Source organism: Pseudophryne corroboree, chromosome 4, assembly GCF_028390025.1.
Source record: "Pseudophryne corroboree isolate aPseCor3 chromosome 4, aPseCor3.hap2, whole genome shotgun sequence".
Lineage (NCBI taxonomy): Eukaryota > Metazoa > Chordata > Amphibia > Anura > Myobatrachidae > Pseudophryne > Pseudophryne corroboree.
This window is the reverse complement of record NC_086447.1, coordinates 774714397-774735522: the sequence shown is the minus strand read 5'-3', so window position 1 is coordinate 774735522 and position 21126 is coordinate 774714397. Positions and strand designations below refer to the sequence as shown.

At 43.7% G+C, this 21126-nt stretch overlaps 1 protein-coding gene across 4 annotated transcripts in view; it reads left to right on the top strand.

Annotated features, from left to right (window-relative positions):
* RCOR3 (REST corepressor 3) overlaps positions 1–21126 on the top strand; it is a 135461-nt gene that overhangs the window by 91531 nt on the left and 22804 nt on the right. For all 4 annotated transcript variants that reach the window (XM_063918268.1, XM_063918267.1, XM_063918269.1 and 1 more), the window contains 2 exons: positions 7424–7501; positions 7610–7667. In XM_063918268.1, the coding sequence (XP_063774338.1) occupies positions 7424–7501; positions 7610–7667 (136 nt within the window). The remainder of the gene's footprint in view (positions 1–7423; positions 7502–7609; positions 7668–21126) is intronic.

Sequence of the window (21126 nt, the reverse complement as noted above, 5' to 3'; positions counted from 1 at the left end):
ACATAGTGATGTCAGCCATTGTAATTTATTTATTTTTTTATAGTGCTGTGTGTCCCAACTCTATCGCTGGATGTAATGATTTTTTTTCTTTTAGAGAGCTGCGTAGAACTTTGAACTGTGCTTTTCTTTGTATGAGTCAGAGATGCTGAGCAAAGCTTTTTCTGTGTTCACATTTCTACTTAATGTAGGGATCATTTTATACAGCGCACCTGGGGAGCTTTTAGTTGTAAGGCATGTTGTCACTGGGTGCCTGCAGTACCGGTGATTTCTTAGTCCGCCCTGCAGTATTACTGTATTAAAAAAATAAATTGCTGTATTTACTGTGTGTACACTGGCCCGCTGGTCAGGGCTTGCTGCATAGTACAGTATTCTGTAGTTCCATATCCATCCGCTGCTTTTGAACACTGCACTGTAGTTTTCATTAGTGGAGCAATCGTCACCCAGTGGTGAAGCTGTGTATTGCATGCAGTGAATCCTCTAGCACCTTATCACGCCATCCTTCACCAACCTGCGCTGTTTGTGTTGCGCGACTTGGATGCCTGTATGGCGCAGTTTAATGATGTGCATTACTACATTTGTATATGTCCCTAGGTTGTTATACCAAAAGTTGAATTTTTGGCTTCAGTGTCAGTTGTAGAATACACTGAAGCTTGTCATGTGAAAATATTTGCAAGACAAACATTCATTTGGATTGACTTCATTTTACTCCACTGTTCAGACTGTTGGAAATTACTTGTCAAAAAGGTATTTACTGGTGTTGTAATTAAATCATTTGATATACAGATGTGTCCACATACATCCTGCCTCAGTACACCCTGCAGCGGGAGATGCCTGACGGGAGTAAGCAGACAGGTCCTGTACGTCTCTGCTAGTGTTGAGTGTCTTTTTTTTTTTTTTAATTATGTTGAAAATGTGACTAAGTTGCAATTCAATGCTACTAGCACGCACCATGAGACTGTGCTGATTAATATGATATGCAACATTTGTATATCTGTGTGTGACGGAGTCTGTATATGAAGCACAAAGTAACTTGGCTTGGAAAAAAGACTCGGCCGCTGCATCATGGCACTTAGTATACAGATTCAGAGACTCAGTCGAACACAGATATACAAGGGTCTCGTATAAATTAATCAGTGCAGTCTCCTGGTGTGTCCTAATCGTAACTAGGACGACTAAAACACATTTTTGTCAAAAACGACAATCCCGATGCTAGCAAAGTCTAGCGTGTTAACATGGGGTGTTTGGCGCAAATGCAGAAAAGATGTATGAGCACACATCTGTGAAGATACCATTGGCGGTGCATCTAGACGAAGATAGAAGGCTTCATAGATGTAGTTCTGTAAGGCCTGTTTGGATTGTTTGTGAAAAAGTGATTCAGTGGGGCCAAGTCAGTTGTTGCCAACGCCCCCAGCTGGACATCTATGTTAATGGGCATCTATCGGAACGATTCAATTGCATCTCTGAGAGACGCCCATTAGCCGTGGCAGTCGCACTTTTTTTTTTTTCTCGCAGCCACTAGAGGTGCAAAAAAAATGTGTTTAAAAGTCCGTAACTTGGGCAGCTAGAGTGCCCAAACCCGGTCTTTGGACGCCCATTCAAGAGCTTTAGACAGGTTTAGTTGCTCTGCATGGCTAAACCCGGAGTTGTCAGGAGCGTTAACTACTAATGGCTGTCTATCGAAGTAATAGCTTTGCTAGACTCCCATTTGTATAGTTGTCCAGCAGGGGGCGCCGGGAACAATTAAATCAGCCCAGTGTGTATCTAATAAATCTGATTTGTGTAGGTTGGAAAACACTAATTTCTGCTGCAGGGTACACTGGCGTTCCACAGGGATAACATCGGGGTCTAGAGTTGGATCTTGATCCGAGGCTTCACCAGGCTAAAAGCTTTGACTGTTCCCAAGATGCACAACGCCGCCTCCTCTATAACCCCGCCTCCGTGCACAGGAGCTCAGTTCGTAAGTTGGTGCCTGCAGTGCAGACGGCTAACAGAGAGGGCTGCACTAGGCAGCCGTGAAAAGAGCTTTTTCTATAAGACAAGACTTCAAGGGCCCCAGCACAGGCACTTAAAAGTGCTATATGTAATTCTGACATATCGTGCTGCGGCTCCCTCACCTCCCCCAGCGGCGCTGTATACTCCTGCTCCCTGGTTGCTGGGTACTTACAGCGGAGGTCTCCGGTTTCTCATCAGGGCGCACACACTTGCCTCTGCTCTCTAGGATTGCGTGGCCACATTACAAGGAGGAGGTAAGAGGGTCCCCAAGGCGGGACCCGCTGAAAACTCTCTAGGAGACGGGCCGCGCACGCTGGCGTGGACACTGTGGCCGTACAGGGACCCCACTAGACCACCGGGGCAAGGGGCACAGGTCGGATTACCTAATAATCCACTTTAATAGGCCCCGCAGTACCCGGTGGTGAAGTCCAGCAAGGGGATGAGGCTCTGACCTGTAGCCCCTCCCCCAGCCCCAGGTGCCATTTACTGCAAATGTTCCCGCCCTGGAGCTGCACCTCTCAGTCTCCCTCACTCCCTGTCAGCGTTTGGGCGCCATTACACACATGCTGAGCTGATTCTGCGACTGCTGGGCAATGTCTCCTCTGTAAAGCCGCCTTCATCATCAGCGCTGTGTATTTACAGGACACTTAAGTATTCTACATGTCATTAAGACAGTGTTAGTTAAGAACAAGTGCATTACTACAGGGATATTTAGTACAAGTACCCTGTGATATACATCCAGTCTTTACTGTGCATTGTTATATCTATATACCTATATAGCTTTACAGTTTGTACTTAGTATTGCTAGTCCAGTGCAGTTTTATTGTTGTTGGTAATAATTTCTGCATTGTACATGTGAGTGAGTGTGTGTGTGCCAATAGCTGCTGTGTGATCTCTATTTCGTGTATCTCACAAGTATTGCTATCCCTATAGTCTGTACCCTGAGGGGGGCTAAGTGCATTAGGGTTCTCATATAATATAGTGTTTCACAGGATATACTACTTTGGTATTTTTCACTGTGTTTTACAGTCACCACATACCTCTTAAATCCTCTGTTTATGCTCTGCTTTGCAGTCACACTATACAGGGTTTTTTTTTGTCAGGTAATTGGTCTGCTTATATTGTACTATTACACCCTAAGGTTACGCTTACATTTAATGTCTGCTAAACAGGGTGGTAGATCCATGGCTGATCCTGCACCATGCAGTGCTGATGCCACAGACAACTCGGAGGATAAGATAGCAGCTGAGGGTTCAGGTACTGGGGGTTCTATACCCCATGGTCAGTCTGCAGCAGCGGGGGCAAATCAAGACCCACCTTGGGCTACTTTCTCTAATTTACTGACTACGCTAGTAACTAGGCTTGCGCCCCCTGTGGGACCTCCTGTGCCATTACAGCCACATATTGTCCCTGCAGTTAATCCGCCATGGACAGATACACTGTCCTCTCAGTTACAGCAATTAAATCAGTCTCTGGCTAAGCAAAATCCTGACTCTCGCCCGCCTAAGACCAAGGGGTCATCTAAACTTCCTCACAATCCACACATGTTTCGGATACCTCATCCGATGAAGATGGCGCTTAACACTGACCCTTCAGACACTGATGCAGATGTCAGAGATTCCCCATCAGAAGCAAGTGGATGTTTCTGACCTCTCAGAGGCTATCAGGCTGATTTTTCAAATCGATGATGACGAAGAGCCTCCAGCTACCTCTAAGAAACCAGATAAGTTTTTAAACGTCAGAAGGTTACTAAATTAGTTTTACCTCATTCTGACCACTTGGTTGACATTCGTCAGTAATCCTGGGAAAATCCAGGAAAGAAATTTTCCCTGTCTAAAAAGATGCTAGCTCGTAATCCTCTCGCTGCACAGTTAAGTAATAATTGAGAAACACCGCCGCCGGTGGATTCACAAGTCGCACGTCTGGTGGTGTCCTCTGCTCTGCCTGTCACTACCGTTACCTCACTGAAGGAACCGACGGATAAGCGTGTGGAGGGTTGCTTGAAGTCCATTTACACTCTTGCTGGAGCTGTGCATAGGCCCACTATTGCAGCAAAAGCTATTGAAGCCTGGGTTCAGGAAGTTGAAGCGGAACTACTGTCGGATTTTCCTGATAATGTTAGACAATGTCTTTCATATATTATTACAGCCTCTCATTATATTCAGGAGGCGGCATCTGATGCAGGTGTCCTGGTGGCCAAGGCATCTACTACGTCCATTCTGGCTTCCCGGATTCTCTGGTTGTGGTCCTGGTCCGTAGATCTGGACTCTAAAAAGACCTTGGAGGTGATCCCTTTTTAAGGGAAACATTCTTATTGGGGAAGATCTCAACAAGATTGTTGCTGACTTGGCAACAGCTAAGACTGCATGTCTGCCTAGTATTTCTCCTTTGGCTCCGAAGGCTAAGAGTACTTCCTTTCGTTCCTTTCGACCTCCAGGTAAAGCAAAGGGTCAGGTGTGCCCGAAACAGGCTTGCACTTCCAAAACCTCTAAGCCCAAACCTAAACGGCCCGTGAGCCTGCTTCCAAAACAGACAAGCCTGCTGCATGACTGGGCGGGCCTGCCCCTGGGATATCCCAGGGTGGGAGGCCGACTTCTACGGTTTGCTCAGGTGTGGTTACAGACCACTTCGGATGCCTCGGTAAGGGAATTCGTCACTCATGGGACGCCATCTCTTTCAAGAAACGTCCTCCTCGCCGGTTTTGCTCAGCAAACATCCCTTTGGATCAGGTAAAAGCAAAAACTCTCCATATGGTGGTACACTCTCTCCTGGATACGGGAGTGATAGTGCCGGTGCCTCTGGCTCAGAGAGGCAGGGGGTACTATTCCACGCTGTTCCTAGTCCCGAAACCGAATTGGTCCCCTCTGCTCATTCTCAACCTCAAGTCTTTGAACAAATTTGTGAAAGTTTTCAAATTCCGTATGGAAACGCTTCGCTCTATTGTTCTGGCTTTGGAGCCCAAAGAATATGTGGTATCCCTGGACATACAGGATGCTTACCTGCATATACCTATTGCAGTGTCGCATCAACAATACCTGCGGTTTGCTATTGGCAACCTACATTTTCAATTCCAGGCCTTACCTTTCGGTCTGACCACGGCTCCAAGAATTTTCACCAAGGTCATGGCGGTCATGACGGCTCTACTCCGCCGTCAGAGTATCAGGATCCTGCCGTATCTGGACAACTTGTTGATTCTGGCGAATTCTCAAGAGGTTCTTCTGTCATCTGGAACTGACGGCCCAATTCCTGCAAGCCCACGGGTGGCTCATCAACTGGAAGAAATCTTCCCTGGTCCCTACTCAGAGCATGGTGCACCTGGGAACGCTATTGAACACCGACAACCAGCGGGGTTTTTTTGTCTCCGGAGAAGGTCCTGAAGTTAAGGACTCACATGATCTCATTGACTCCGGAGGTCCGCCTGTCCCTGAACTGGTGGCTACAGGACCAGCAACTTAGCAGGGGTCGTCCCTTCTGGATCTCCTACTGGGTCCTTCTGATGACGGATGCACGTCTGCAGGGTTGGGGTGCGGTGTTGGAGCAACACTCTCTTCAGGGTCCGTGGACCAGGGCGGAATCTCTCCTCCCGATAAACATTCTGGAATTGCGGGCAGTGTTCAATGCCTTTACACTTTCCCTGTCTCTAGTGCAGAACAGGCCTGTTCATGTACAGTCGGACAACGCCACCACGGTGGCGTACATAAACCATCAAGGCGGCACTCAAAGTCGCATGGCAATGATGGAGGTATCAAAAATCCTTTGTTGGGCGGAACGCCATCTGCCAGCCATATCGTCAGTGTTCATTCCGGAAGTCCTCAGCTGGGAAGCAGATTTCCTCAGTCGTCAGGACGTACACGCCGGAGAGTGGAGTCTTCATCCGGAAGTCTTTTAACTCCTAGTGGACAAGTGGGGCCTACTAGATGTAGACCTGATGGTGTCTCTACACAATCACAAGGTTACGGTCTTCGGAGCAAGGACAAGGGATACTCAAGCAGCATTCGTGGACGCACTGGCAATTCCATGGAACTTTCGGCTGCCGTACGTGTTCCCTCCGGTGTGTCAATTCTGCCCAGGGTGATAAGGAAGTTCAAGCAACTTGTCCTTGTTCTCTACCTAAGGTGGCGTCATCTTTCCACCTTAGCCAAGAGATTGTGGTTCCGGCCTGGTCTTTGGATGTGGTATGGGCTCTCCGTATTTATGTGGAGAGAACAGCTTTGCTTAGGTGATTTTCTTTGTTCTTTTTGGTTTTCACAAACGTGGCTGGCCTGCTAATAAGCAGACCTTGACCAGATGGATTAGAATGGTGATTGCACATGCTTATGTACAGGCTGGCCTTCCAGCTCCTGCTGCCACCAAAACCCATTCTACTCAGTCTGTTGGACCTTCTTGGGCGGCCCGCCGTGGTGCTACCCTTGAATAATTGTGCAAGGCGGCTACGTGGTCCTCACTGAACACGTTCATAAGGTTCTATGCCTTCGATCCGTCTCCCAGGATGCCTCCTTTGGACGCCGGGTTCTTGTGCCCGCTACAGTGCTTCCCCTCCCATGAGGAACTGCTTTAGGACATCCATGATGTTATCCCTGTGGAAACCCAGTGTACCCCGCTGCAGAAAAGGAGATTTATGGTAAGAACTTACCGTTAAATCTATTTCTGCAAGGTACACTGGTTTCCACAGGGCGCCCACTTTGACGCACTTAGCTTCTTTGGGTTTGTTTGGCATTAGCCGCTGGTACCTTCTCCTGTCGTGAGAATGTGGTATATGTGGCTACTAACGGTTGTCGTCTCTTTTACCTGCTACTGCATTGGACTGGTTAACAAAACTGAGCTCCTGTGCATGGAGGCGGGGTTATAGAGGAGGCGGTGCTGTGCATCTTGGGAACAGTCAAATCTTTTAGCCTTTTACTGCCTCGGATCAAGATCCAACTCTACACCCCGGTGTTTTCCCTGTCGGACCCAGTGTACCTCGCAGAAAGAGATTCAACAAAGGTAAATTCTTACCATAAATCTCTTTTTATTATTGCTTCTTTATTTACAATAGTTCTTTTATATACAGTATAATTGAACCTTTTTATATACAGTAGTAAATAACTCCAACACAGCTGCTAGTAACTTTACATCCAGACTTCGCAATTCAGTAGAGTTACCATTATTTGTATTCTCTACTCCATAATCCATTTATCTCCAAGATCTCTCCCTTCAATCTCCGAGTTGATAATCCTCTCACAGTACAATAAAATGAGGGATTTTATTCTTCTGGCAAGATGCACAGCACAAAAACAACTTATTGTATCTCCTGTGTCACAGTTGGGGTTGGTTGGTTGGTTGGTTGGTTGGTTGGTTTGTTTGTTTGTTTGTTTGTTTTTTGCTCTGTAATTTTAGTTTTCATGTTTCTGTTATGCCACTGTCTAATTGAGACTTTTGCTTATATTTAAAGGTTCAGAATGCTAAGCAAAATAACAGTGCACTAAAGCAGAAGCTGGACGGCGGCATAGAGGAGTTCAAACCACCAGAGGTAAAGCAGACCACATATGTATGAGTGCATACAATGATTCAAGGCTTGATGTCTCTGAAAATGTAGCTCTTTCTGTCTTCACTTTTTATGTATTTTACCTTTTTACAGTTAAATCAGAAAATAAATGCCCGGTGGACTACAGAAGAACAGCTTCTTGCAGTGCAAGGTAAGTGTTTACTAATTGACTCCGTGGTGAGAAATGTATTTTGCTTTTAAATCTAGTGTATTGTCCTGAAATCATACTCAAAAAATAAAATGCCAAGTTCATGTTTTTCACAGATTTGTTTTTCCTCTCCATTTTTAAATGGTTGTTTGCCCGCTATGGGGTGTATTCAATAAGAGTTGGAAACTGCCGTCTTGTCAGAAAGACAGCAGTTTCCGACTTATTTAGGTCGGAAGGGGTTATGACCTATTCAATAGGGACTTGTCGGAAAACACACGGATTGGCAGAATAGCCGCCAATCCGCATGCTTCTGTCAGAAATGGGGCCAAATCAGACAGGTTTTGGCCCTGTTTCCGACAATCTCAATCCGACTTAAAAAAAAAAAGTCTCAGGAGATCAGACGGGGGAGCAGGGTGAGGGAGAGAGAGTGCTTACTACCGGGGGCTGCTGGAGCCGCGGTCGGTGGAAGGCTCCTCTCTGACGAGCGTCCCCCCGGCCAGGCTCCTCTTTCCCAGCAGCGCTCCCCGGACGGCAGATGGCTACACGGCGGCTCCTTCCAGCAGCTCCCTGTAATCTCACACACGGGACACTGTGAACGGCCAAATCCGACAGTCGGAATTGGCCGCTCATTGAATAGGGCTTGTCGGATCCATTCGGACAAATGCATGTCGGAATCGATCCTACTCTTATTGAATACACCCGTATATATGCCTTCCACGACTCCCCTTGATTATTTGGAGATAACGCTTGCTCTGTTCACTCAAGGGGGCTGGCTGCTACAGACTGTACTGTGGCTAGAAAGGTCAGTTAGGCAGCAATAAATCAGTTGCCTATTGTTTTGTAATAACTAAACAGCATTTAGAGTCTGTCTTATCAAGATAATATTGACCACAAACTAGCAATATGTAGTAAATACAACTGTTTTGAAAATCCACCTAATTAAATATTATTTATTTGCGGTGTTGGGTTTCCTGCCTCTTATGTTCTTAATTCACTAAAATCCTGCCCTGTTTTGGAATAAACCTACACTTTTAAACATGGCATGTCATGTGCCATTTACCCGCTTACGCTGTAGAGTACAAATCTATTTAATCGGTAACTAGCTGAAGTACCCGGTGTTGCCTGGGTTTAAATTTTCCAGTTATTAAGTTATCAATGAGTTGGATGTAATTGTCAAAATATAAAAAATGAGTAGCTTAGTAGCGCTTCCAACACACCCATGAGGCGGCTGCCCAGTGTTATTTTGTTTCTTCGGGTGTAGACCTGATTCCCAGCTTTTCTTTCTGTTCCATTTTATAATCACTTTTCCATTTGTGAGATGGGTTTAAAGCTTACCTTCTGTTATCAATGTTGCTATTACAAGGCTTTCAGGTACACAACATTTTTTTACCCACCTCCATTTCTGTTATTTTAGTTCATTAATTTATGGTTATTTCAGTCTTTGATTTCAGATCAATGAATTATGGTTATGTATGTCAGTTATTACAGTTTATTAAAGTTTTCATCCAAATACATCCAGTATAATGCCCAGATCAGGCTTCCTGTGTCAAAGTTCTGGCTGGCGCATTCCGCCGTGAGGTCTAACCAACTCCCTAGTATGTCTTCTGGGTTCCAATGTTACCATTCTGAAGTTTTCTTCCAAATACATCAAGAGGAGGCACAGAACAGGATCCCTGGTTAAAAGTGTATTCCGCCGTCAGGTCTGACCAGGACCCTAACCGCCCTAAACCTGGCCAGGATCCAGCTGGACCACCTCGCATATGACAGACATATGACTGATATATGGCCCTGGCCCTGAAAGGGGTGGATTTATTTATTAACCCTGCCAGTATTTTAAGTTGGATTATGAAGGGTATGTGTACCAAGGGGGTTATTCAGGTTTGTTTGCAATTGGGCAAAACCATGTTGCACTGCAGGGGGGGCAAATCTAACATGTGCAGAGAGATTTAGATTCGTGTGGGTTATATTGTTTCTGTGCTGCTTAAGTTCTTCACTGCAATTTAGATTTCAGTTTGAACACACCCCACCCAAATCTAATCTCTCTGCACATGTTACATCTGCCCCACCTGCAGTGTAACGTGGTATTGCATACGTTGTTCCTAACAAACCTGAATAAGGCCCCTAGGTTGGTCCAGATCCATCAAGCCATGTAGGAGCATATGAGGAATGTATGTATGTATGTATGTGTGTGTGTGTGTGTGTGTATGTGTGTATATATATAATTTATTTATTTACCTGTATTTAAACCATCAGTCTATAAAAGTAGAACCAGGACATGTACCTGGACAATATTTTATTTTCCTCAAAACCTTTTAATTCACTATAACAATTGACTTTGCATGATCGGTTCAAAACAAGTAGCTGTAGTAACATAAAGTACATTTAGGCAACTGTCTAAAAGCAAATCAACACAGGTAAACTGTTTACGTCTCTCTTTCTTCCTCCTACATAACTGCCCTCCTTAGACAACATTCTAGAAGCAAAGTAACAAATGTGAATGGTTTTACTTTAATTTTCCCACCCTTCCATTCACCCATACTTCCTTCCGCCCTTTCATTTCACTATCCAATAAATATACTGTAAATGACTTAAAATATTGTAAAATTCAGTGGTTCACAAACTTTTTGGAATCACGGCACTCTAGCGTATCCAAGTTTTTTTCGCGGCACCCCTAGGCCAGAAGTTCATTATTGAGAATTTAGAAAGAAATATTAAATAAAGTAAATTGTGTTTTATATGTCATCCTTAAGGTGTGTACACATGGTGAGATTTGGGCTACCCCCGATTCTCACTGTGCGACAGGGACGAAGTTGGTATCGCAAGCACATAATGACTGTGCTTGAAATACTGACTGTGCGATTTTGGCTAAGTGTCAATTTTGACTACAATTTGGACTATCTTTTCTACGAGATAGTCAAAATTGACTAGACTGCACAGTCTGTCTATGCTTGCAATGCCGACTACGCGTGACCTCGCATCGCATCAGGATCGCAAGGTGACTTTCACCTTGCGATCTGCACTAACTTTTCTTACGATTTTGACTATATAGTCAAAATCGTAAGAGAATATCTCACCGTGTGTACACACCATTAGGTTCCGTTGTGTGGTGAGGGATGAGATTTGCTTCTGTTTGTCAACATATTTTATGATTGGCAGCCATTAGCATTTGTTTTGCCAATTATATTGACCATAAATTATATGAATTGGTCCTGGACCATCAATCCAAGGCACCACTGCAAGTGTCCTGAGGCACCCCAAGGTGCCACGGCTCACAGCTTGAGAACCACTGGTATAATTACAATATTGTATAATTAGTCTGCTAATGTGGTGCACACTAGCTAAAGAACATCCAGAAATCTAAAATTATTTAGCTCTCAACCACTTATAAACGCAAAACTACAGACATGTCCGAATGTAATTAAGGGTTCTTCCATGTGACTCGCGTTACACTTCGTGTTAATTTGTAGAAGTTTAAATGCACCACACACAAAAATGAAGCTGAAATTCAACATATTAAAAAATCTGAAAATAATATATGGGATAGGTAGTTATAATAAATGCTTAGAAGCAGAAAAAAATGTACACTCCTAGTAGATAAATGTAATTGTTTATATGCCGTGACTAAAGTTACAACCAAATGGACAAATGAACTGAGGAGACCTATGTTTATGTAAATCTGCTCTCCTTTTTTTTTTTTTTTTTTTCTCATTGCTATATGATTGTTATAGTATACACTTACAAGACCTTAAAGTTATGATTGACACACAAACAGAAAACTGAATGCTAACCAAACTATACTTAAAATTAATTTTGACATATGGTTTATGTTACATACGAATGTGACTCGCGTTACATTGCTGTCCCCAGTCTGATACAAATTACTCAAACCTGTAGAATCCACTTGAATTAATTAATATAGGCCTGTTTATCTTCCTGATTAACTGTGAAAATGTATAAAATATTTAATCTGGCGATGATGGCCATTTCCAGTTGCTCCATCATGCTCAGTAAGTATTCACCATCCCTTGGGTATGCTATAGAAGTTAGACAGTTAAAAGAAAGACAGTCATTAGGTTGACAAGGGCAAAAGATCGACACAAAAAATATTTGTGGGCTTGCTTTGCTTACCACAAGGTTACTAAACGTAAAACTTTGTGACAGGGATAGTAAATGAGGCAAAAGCTTAAAAAAAAAACTAAAAACGTGTTAACCTTTTGACTGTCAACCTAATTTCTGTCTATCTTTTAATTGTCTATCTATGTATTGAAATCCCATCCCTTTGCTGTTTTGCATCCACTTCAGCAACTTCCATATGTGTTTAATGTTTACATATGTGGAAAATCGATACACGATAAATTATTTAAATTTTCTGTTATCACACAATATACTACGATCTTTTAGCTGCATATAAATATACCAGTTACCGGTTATGTGAAAAGTAATTTTCATCTATTCTATGGAATGACCCTTAAACAGACTGTTTATTTACATGTTTTGTACAAAAGATGCCTAAGCAGAGCTGGATTAAGGCTGTGGTGGGGCTGGGGCACTTCAGACAAGGGGGCCCCTATTAAAGATACAGGCAGATGAATTGTGTGTGTGTGTCTCTCTCTCTCGATATAGGTAGACCGATAGATATTTATGTCTATCAGATATATAGAAAGATATATGCACTCTGCTCTAGGCATACCATGAATATCTTGTTTGGGTGCCCTTTCCTGGGGATAGCACACCCCTGATATAATGTAGATCCTCGAAAACAAGAACAGCACCCCAAGACTTGTTAATACTGAAAAAAGCTGGTGTTTGTTGCATTGTTTCAGGGTGAAACACCTGATGAAGGGGTGTTTCACCCGGATACATTTCTGCAATAAACACTAGCTTTTTGCACTATTAGCAAGTCTTGTAGTGCTGTTCCTGAGGATACACACATATATTCCCTCAAGAGTAACCGCACTCGCAGTAAGCATAATGCCAAAAAAAAATGTGTATTGGGCAAATGTTTCAGTGCCTTAAGGGCCCCATACACTAGAGCGATAATGTCCGATTTCATCCGATTTCGGGCATTCGGCCCGCTATATACGGATGAAATCGGGCATTTTGGAGGTGTATCCGATCCGATGCGCGTTCCCGTGAGCATCGGATCCTCCAGATTGAATGTGCTGCACATTCAATCAGGTCCGACCTGGGGGCATGGCTGGGATCGCCCAAGATACATCGTATACAAAAGGACAGCATATGATATATCTTGGGCGATCCTGCCCTCCGGGAGGCTGCCGCAGTGATAGCCTGCGACATGTGGTCGCATAAGTGTATGGGGCCCTTTAGCCATGTCATCTGGAATATACATGTAATGTGGTCCTGATGACCGCCGCGATAAGGCTCTAAAATATACATACATACATACATACATACATACATACATACATTTAGGACCCAGTGCTTCTATTTCAAATGTCATTGTTTAAAAAAAAAAAAAAAGGTCCCATACTGCCTCACTTTTTCTGAATACAGTGATAAAACAAGAGAAGGGCACTGTCTGACCTGCACCTGCACATTTCCCCGGGAAGTCTCTAAACTCTTGTCTAGTACTCACATCTTTATCCTCCAGACCCCCATAGAGTCCAGACTCCACACGCTATGGCTGTGCCCTCCCGTCCTCCTGCCACCTAGTTCTCTGCAGCCTGTGCACCATCCAGTCACTGAGCCGTAGGCTGCAACTTCACGTCATTGGACAGCTGAGCCATCAGCAGCCCACCACTGCTCTGTGGCGCATGTGCGCTGTGAGGGCTGTCAGTGGTGCGCATGTTGTAAAGCTGTGGATCGGATCAATACTAAATATCCGATCTGTGGTAGAGGGGCCCTCTCACAAATGCGGGCCCAGGGGGGTACTCATCCCCAGAGGCCCCCCTCCTTAATCTTGCTCTGGCATAAAATAACCCTCTACTATAAAGTGAGTGGGCTCGTACATACTGATTTGCATAATAGTCTTACTGAGCCTTTTCATTTAGTGAGGAACTTCTCAAAGCAAACTTTCATAGGGACTCCATTCATTAATTTATTTATTAATAAACTGGTGAGTGCTGTAGAATATTTGCCTCTTCATTATCCTTTTTAACAGGCATGTAGATTTTTTTTTTTTACCGCTTTTATATTTATTGTGGTGTCAGAATTTTCATCTGCTGATGTATTTCTAAGTATGTAATGAGGCATATCCAATTGGCCACGTTTATTTATTTTCTTTGCCCCGCATGTGAAATTGTGGTCAAGCACGAGGTTTTCTATAGGATTTACCTGTGGTTTCCTGTCCACTACCTGTTTGGAATATCTATTGTTCTAATAAAAGTGATTTTAGCTTACATACATTTAATCATAATTATTTGTTGCAATGTCCTACAACTTTATAACAAGTATCAAATGAATCTACACATTAATCTGGTTGCTTAAATAGTAAATATGACAGGTCTATCTTGCTTCGTTCAAATAATACACATACATGACATTACTTCATTATATAATTTTAAATCATGATGATGTCTGGCGCTTGATATTATTATAGTTATGTACTGTATGAAATAAATGTCGAATCCATCTCTATGGCGTGTCCGTGTAAATGTGCGTGTTACCATATATTGCTGTGCTCGCTGCGCGTATTTACAAGTATAGCGACTCATAATGTGTGTAGTTTGTATGTTCTTTCTATGTAATATTTTTGACTTCGACAACATATACAAAGTTGGTTAAAATTTGTATGTTAAAATAAAAATGTAAGGAATTAGGGACACCATAATGATTCATTAGACAATTTGAAGTTTTTAATTAGCAATTTGTGTAATAATTACGTCATTATTGGGGTGAAATTCTGCAAAGTGCAGGACACTGGGTTAAAAGATGTGGATTGGTATATGGGGAGTGTTCTATGGATGGGACAGTCCATTTTTTTTTTTTTCAATTGGATTGCACAGGAACGCACATTAGTGGTGGTAATTGAACATTTGGCGTGTCAGATGCATTCAGTTATGCCGGAAACGTTTTGCAGCTAATTGGATATGCCCCAGTGATTTGTATAAAGTCAGAAATGTTATCAATTGATCAGTTAAACAAATAAGCAAAGTTTTATACTGATCATTTCTTGGTAACTTTGGGCCTAGTTCATGTTTGTACACACATTGCCTACACTGCTATAAATTTTTAGGGTACAGAATTGCTAATCATCACAAGTGAGGCTGCTACCCAGAAAAGAAGATAAACTCCCATGGGAGCCATTTGTACGTAATGATGAGTAACATTAACTTCTCGAGTAAGTCTATGGTCACACAGACTGGCCGCGTCAGTAGATAACGGCCACAACTTGCCTGCATTTTTGCTGCCACTCCCAGTTACCTCCTCCAAACAGTCCCTTCCTGTCAATCGCTCTGCATTATAAATCTCACTTTGAGCAGCATCACAAATGCACTTTGACGTGTGCCCACCGTGATCGTAGCTTATGCGCAGTCTGCCAATAATCGCTCAGTTGCGTGGACATCGGCTTTGCGTGCAAACATGAATTAGGCCCTTTTGTCCTGTTTTGACCATGTTTACATTGATTAGGCCATTGTGGGAGAAGGAACCATTCACTCTGATCGACTTGTTGTACAGTACGTCTTGGGTAGCACTCTGCACACACTCTAGCTCAGGCATGTCCAAACTGCGCCCCTCCAGCTGTTGTGAAACTACATATCCCAGCATGCCCTGACACAGTTTTGCTGTCAGAGAATGCTAAAGCTGTGTCAGGGCATGCTGGGATGTATAGTTTCTCAACAGCTGGAGGGCCGCAGTTTGGACATGCCTGCTCTAGTACATACCAATTGTTCATCTAATTATTTTGCATGAACATTGCACTTTGCTGCTCTTAATCTGTACATAAGGTTCCAGGGTATGAAATATCAGGTTAAAACATTTTAACAGGATGGAAGTTATCATCAAGGAGGTTGATAATTTATCTACTATCCAGATTATAACCTCCTTTTTGTTAAACTTATTTGGCTGGATATAATGGCGTCCAAATTGGCCGGAGGTGCAGGTTGCTGCCTGAACTCTGATGTTTTTTTTTAAAGCAGCAATCATTTACATGCATGGGTTTGCCTTGTAAATGATTGCCGCTTTAAAAAAAAAAAAAAAAAGTCCGTACCCTTCGGCCAACTTGGACGGCATTACATCCAGCCCAATGTTTCTGAAGTGTCCTGATTTCTTACTGTACTTTTAATTGTTTGTTTTACAATTTGTCTATTTGACCTGGAAAAGTAATGGGACATCATTAGAGCTGCTCATCCCACAACACACTGTATCCAACCTTTGCAGGACTCCTCTCATGTTTAAGGAGTGAATGCTGCAGCTACACATCTGCGTGCATGCTTTTTGTCTGATGGTACTCAACAATACTTAGCACCAATAACTTTTCTTTTCTTTTTTTTTTTTCTTTTTCGGTTTTCTAAATTAGTTCCAGCTGGCTCTGCAGAATGGATTTCTGCCTCATTTCAGGTCTTTAGACCGGAAGAGGGGAGTGCAGATGACTGTCATATGTGCAAGGGTGTTCTCACACAGGTGATCAGCCCTAAGAGGTTACTTCTGTTCTTTGATAAATGGTGTGTGTCCTGCAGGGCTTGTGGACATAGCCATGGTTATAGGCAGGATTTGTATTTGCTGTAATTTTTTTTTAAAGCCAATATCTCTGAAGTTTGCTGTGGACCTATTCCAGTTCAAATTATCTTCATAAAATAAATATTTGACAATTTCCAAGAAGATTTTAGATAATTTGGTATTATCCAGGTTGTCACGATTCCGGCACGGCAATTCTCCAGATACACCAATCTGAGAATGCTGCCTGTGACACCTTACTGATTGCCTCAGCATGTGTGGTAAATCCACGTGGTAATTGCCACCAGCAGAAGTAACATGAGCCTCTCAAGGTTTTGGGTGTGAAAACACAAATTCCAGGTCTAAGATTAAGGTATTTAATCCAAGTAAAAACTTCAAAGCTTATTGTTACAGAAAAAAGAAAGTTCGAAGAATATAATAGTTAAAAGTCACACAAAAAAATTACGATCTCAAGAAATAAAAATAAGGTAAGAAAAATGGCCAACGCTTAGATCACCTGAAGAGTCTCAACGCTGGTTGAGTGAGGTCTCTCTGCATATCCTGGACATTATAGGATCCAATCTCTCTCTGGATGCCACCTCATGATGATGACAATTTTCAGCAAGAGTTTCTCAAATGTAACCACATGCTGCAGCTCACCATCAGCCCCCCTCCTTCTTGGGATTCCTTTAACCCTTTCAAAGCCAGAGTGAATTGAGTCTCTGCTTATACTGTGGGGTCTCTTAGAAATACTAGCAGGGCAGATGTCCTTATCTTTTAATTGTTTGTTCTTAGGGCTGATTAGCATCTTGTCTCTGAAGTTCTGTGACTATAGTGAAATACCAGCAGATCAATTAACTTTCTACCAATGCAAAGACATTTAACTGGTATAATTCATTGGTACAGCGATACATCAATCAGATCAAAATTTGGCGTTCCTTACACAGGTAGTATCCTCATCATCCACGTTTCAGACTTTAACCTGAAAATATGCATCAGTCTTGTAATAAAGAGAACTTATCTGCAGGCTGTAGATTTTAAACACACAAGATGCGCCGTGGCCTGGTTTATACAGTAGCTGACCCGCCTTCCATGTGTAGCTGAATGCTGTCCTTTCTGCATCCCAGGCTGTTGGCAAGAAAGAGGAGCTATACCTGTAAAATAGTTTTCAAACCAGTCCTGTGTAATGAGGCCAGTTTCCATTCTTGTTTATTAATTTTTACACATGGATATTTGGACAAATTATTTTGAAATGTAAATAATACAAATATTTGTTCATTCCGTTTTTTTATCTGTGAAATCTGGAATCACATTTAATTATATTGACGACTGAAGGAAAGTTATGGTAATGGTTATATGTTTGTATTTGGAATACAAGTTTTACAGAAAATATCTTTAATGCAAAGGAGGAGTTACAGTATTCCTAGGAAAAATAGTGTTAGGCATTCTCTTGTGTTTAAGCTTTGGTCATATAAATGTCCGTATGGTACTGTATCTTTACGGGATTATAAAATTCTAAATATAAACAAATTTATTTTTTTCTAGCTACGATCATAAACAGTGTTCCATAGTATTCTATAGTATACAGAGACCATATATATAATTAGTTTTGTTTGTGTCAGTGCTACAATGTGTTATTTATCTCATTTCATAACGTTTCACTTACATTTTAACAGATAACAGAATGCAAAAAATATGGGTTTTATAGTAATTGATGAAATACTGTCAGCGTCCGGAGTCTTACCGGTACGCTGGGGCCGCGGGACTGGCTTCCTTGGCGATGTGCGGGCAGCGGCGGAGGTGGGCTGCTGCGCCGGATCCGTGGGCAGCAGTAGCGGCGGTGAGGGGGTCCGCTCGTGGCGGCGGGACGCCGCTACAGCGGGTCGCTCTTGCTGAGCCGTTGCTAGGAGACCAGGGGCAGTGAGCATTGTGGCTTTGCAAAAAGGTCTGCATTACTGGGCGCCGCCATGTTGGAGACCAAGTTTTAAGCATAGTTCCTGTTTCTTCCAGCCAATCCAGGGGAAGCTCTCCCTATAAAAGGGGGCTGGTTTAGGACAGGGATGCCAGTGCTTCAAGTTACAACCCTGTTGTAGGTGCTTTAGCCTGTGCTCCCAGGATTCCTGCTGTATTCTGGTTCCTCCTGATCCTGCTTGGTCGGTTCTCTGTTGCTGCTGCAGCCCTGCCGCTTCTAGCCTGTTACTGCCTGTGGAAGCGCTCCTGGAAAACCCGGTCCAGTAAGACTCTTAGGCACAGTCGGCCCCAGGTCTTCTGCCTCGTCTTTCAAGCCACACTCCACAGATCTCCTTCACCAGCCACGCCTTTGTACCACCGACCACAGCCTGCAGGTTACTATCTTCAGCCTCGTTTAACAAACCACAGTCCTTGTCTCCAGCCACGTCTTTAACCACCATCCACAGTTCCACAGTTCATCATCTACAGTCTCGTCTTTCAAATCACAGTCCACAGTTCTTCGCCCCCTGCCACGTCTTTAACCATCGTGCTCCAGCCTCGGTCCTCTACCTCAGCCCTGTACATAATAAATACTTTCCATTGACTCTCAAACCCCGCCTACGTTCTTCATTGCTCCGTGTCCCATGCAAAGAAACTATATTCAGCCCCCTCATTTGGTTCATTCACAGCCTGCTACCTTCTCGGCCAAATCTCAGCTGCCGGATCCTCAAACTTTGCTAGACGTGACAGTAAGCACTGGCCCAATGGATTCGACGGGTGATCAGGCCTCAGGAGGGGATTCAACTGCAGATATCTGGTCTCGCTTAAATAAGCAGGAGGCCACACAATCTCAAATTGTGCAGTTCATGCAGAGTATGTCCGAACGTCTCGATTCTCTCTGTGTTGCCATGACGGCCCCTCAAGTATCTACAGCTGCTCCCACATTAGCACCTCCGGTCCCGCTTCATCCTGTACCAGTACCACTTCCACGGTTGCATTTGCCACCTCCCAGTAAATTCGATGGGAATCCAAAACAATGCCGCGGGTTTCTTAACCAGTGCGAAATCCAGTTCGAACTACAGTCGGCCAACTTCCCATCAGCACGAACCAATGTAGCCTATATAATTTCTTTACTTACCGGGCAAGCGTTGGAATGGGCTTCACCATTGTGGAAGAGGATGGATCCCATCTTATCTAACTATCCAGAATTCGTGGCCACCTTTCGAAGAATCTTCGACGAACCGGGCAGGACTTCTGCCGCCTCATTTGAGATCCTGCGCCTGCGTCAGGGCACGCGTACGGTCAGTCAGTACGTGATCCAGTTTCGCACACTTTCCTCAAAACTGAACTGGAATGAGGAGGCTCTCATTGCAGCTTTCTGGAGCGGTCTCTCCAAAAAGATCAAAGATGACCTTGCAACTCAGGACGTACCTGATAAGTTGGATAAACTAATTTCTTTATGCAATAAGTTAGACCTAAGGTACAGAGAACGCTGTATGGAGAGGTTGCGGTCAGATCTCCCTAAGCCTAGAGTTGTTCTTCCACCAACACCATCACCAACTGCGGAAGAACCCATGCAGAATAATCGCTCCCGCCTCTCCAATGAAGAACGTCAGAGACGGCGACAAGGGAACCTCTGCCTGTATTGTGGTGCATCTGATCACTGTGTTAAAACTTGCAATCTACGTCCGGGAAACGCCCGCTCCTAGTTTGTGCTGGAGAGGTCAAGTTAGGAGAATTCTCAGAATTACATACCAAAAAAGAGTCTGTCCTGTTAACCCAATTGGAGCTCCCTTCTTCTCTTCTCATCCCTGCACTACTCGACTCCGGAGCCGCCGAAAGTTTCATTACGTCAGCTCTGGTCAAACGATGTGGAATACAAACGGTTCCTTTGGATCGTACCATTTCTGTTACCGCAGTGGATGGAAGTTATATCCCTGAGGGGATTATATCCTTTCGTACTATTCCTCTCAAGATGAAGGTCGGAGTTCTCCATTCAGAAAAAATCTCTTTCCTTGTAATTCCTAAAGCCTCTCATGAACTAATCCTAGGGTTTCCATGGTTAATCAGACACAACTCCCACATAGATTGGCAAACTATGGATGTTCTCTTGGGGACAAGACTGCTTCCAGAACTATTTACCTTCCGTTAGACCTCTCTGTTCTTCCAGCCCTTCCAGCCTTCCTGTGGAGTACCAAGCTTTTCAAGATGTTTTCAGTAAGCATGGGTCGGACACCTTGCCTCCGCATCGTACTTGGGATTGTCTCATTGAGCTAGAACCCGGTAAGACTCCTCCCCGAGGATAAATTTACCCTCTCTCACTTCCCGAGACACAGGCCATGTCGGAGTATATCCGGGAGAACTTGGAGAAAGGGTTCATGAGGTCTTCTACATCTCCGGCCGGAGCAGGATTTTTCTTAGTCAAAAAGAAGGATGGGGGGTTGCGGCCCTGTATGGTCTATACAGGTCTCAATGACATAACCGTTAAGAACAGATATCCGTTACCTCTGATTCCAGAACTGTTCGACCGTGTTAAAAGAGCTACTGTATTTACTAAGTTGGATTTACGGGGGGCCTACAATCTTATACGTATTCGCCCTGGGGACGAATGGAAGACGGTATTTAATACCCGCGACGGCCATTACGAATACCTGGTAATGCCTTTTGGCCTATGTAACGCCCCAGCCGTCTTTCAAGAGTTCGTTAACGAAATCTTCAGAGATCTCCTCTACGACTGCTTGGTAGTGTATCTGGATGACATCCTCATTTTTTCTAGGGATCTGAAGACCCATCGGGAACAAGTCAAAGAAGTGTTAACTCGTTTACGAAGGAATCAGTTATTCTGTAAGTTAGAGAAGTGCACCTTTTGAAGTACCCACGATTCCATTCCTCAGTT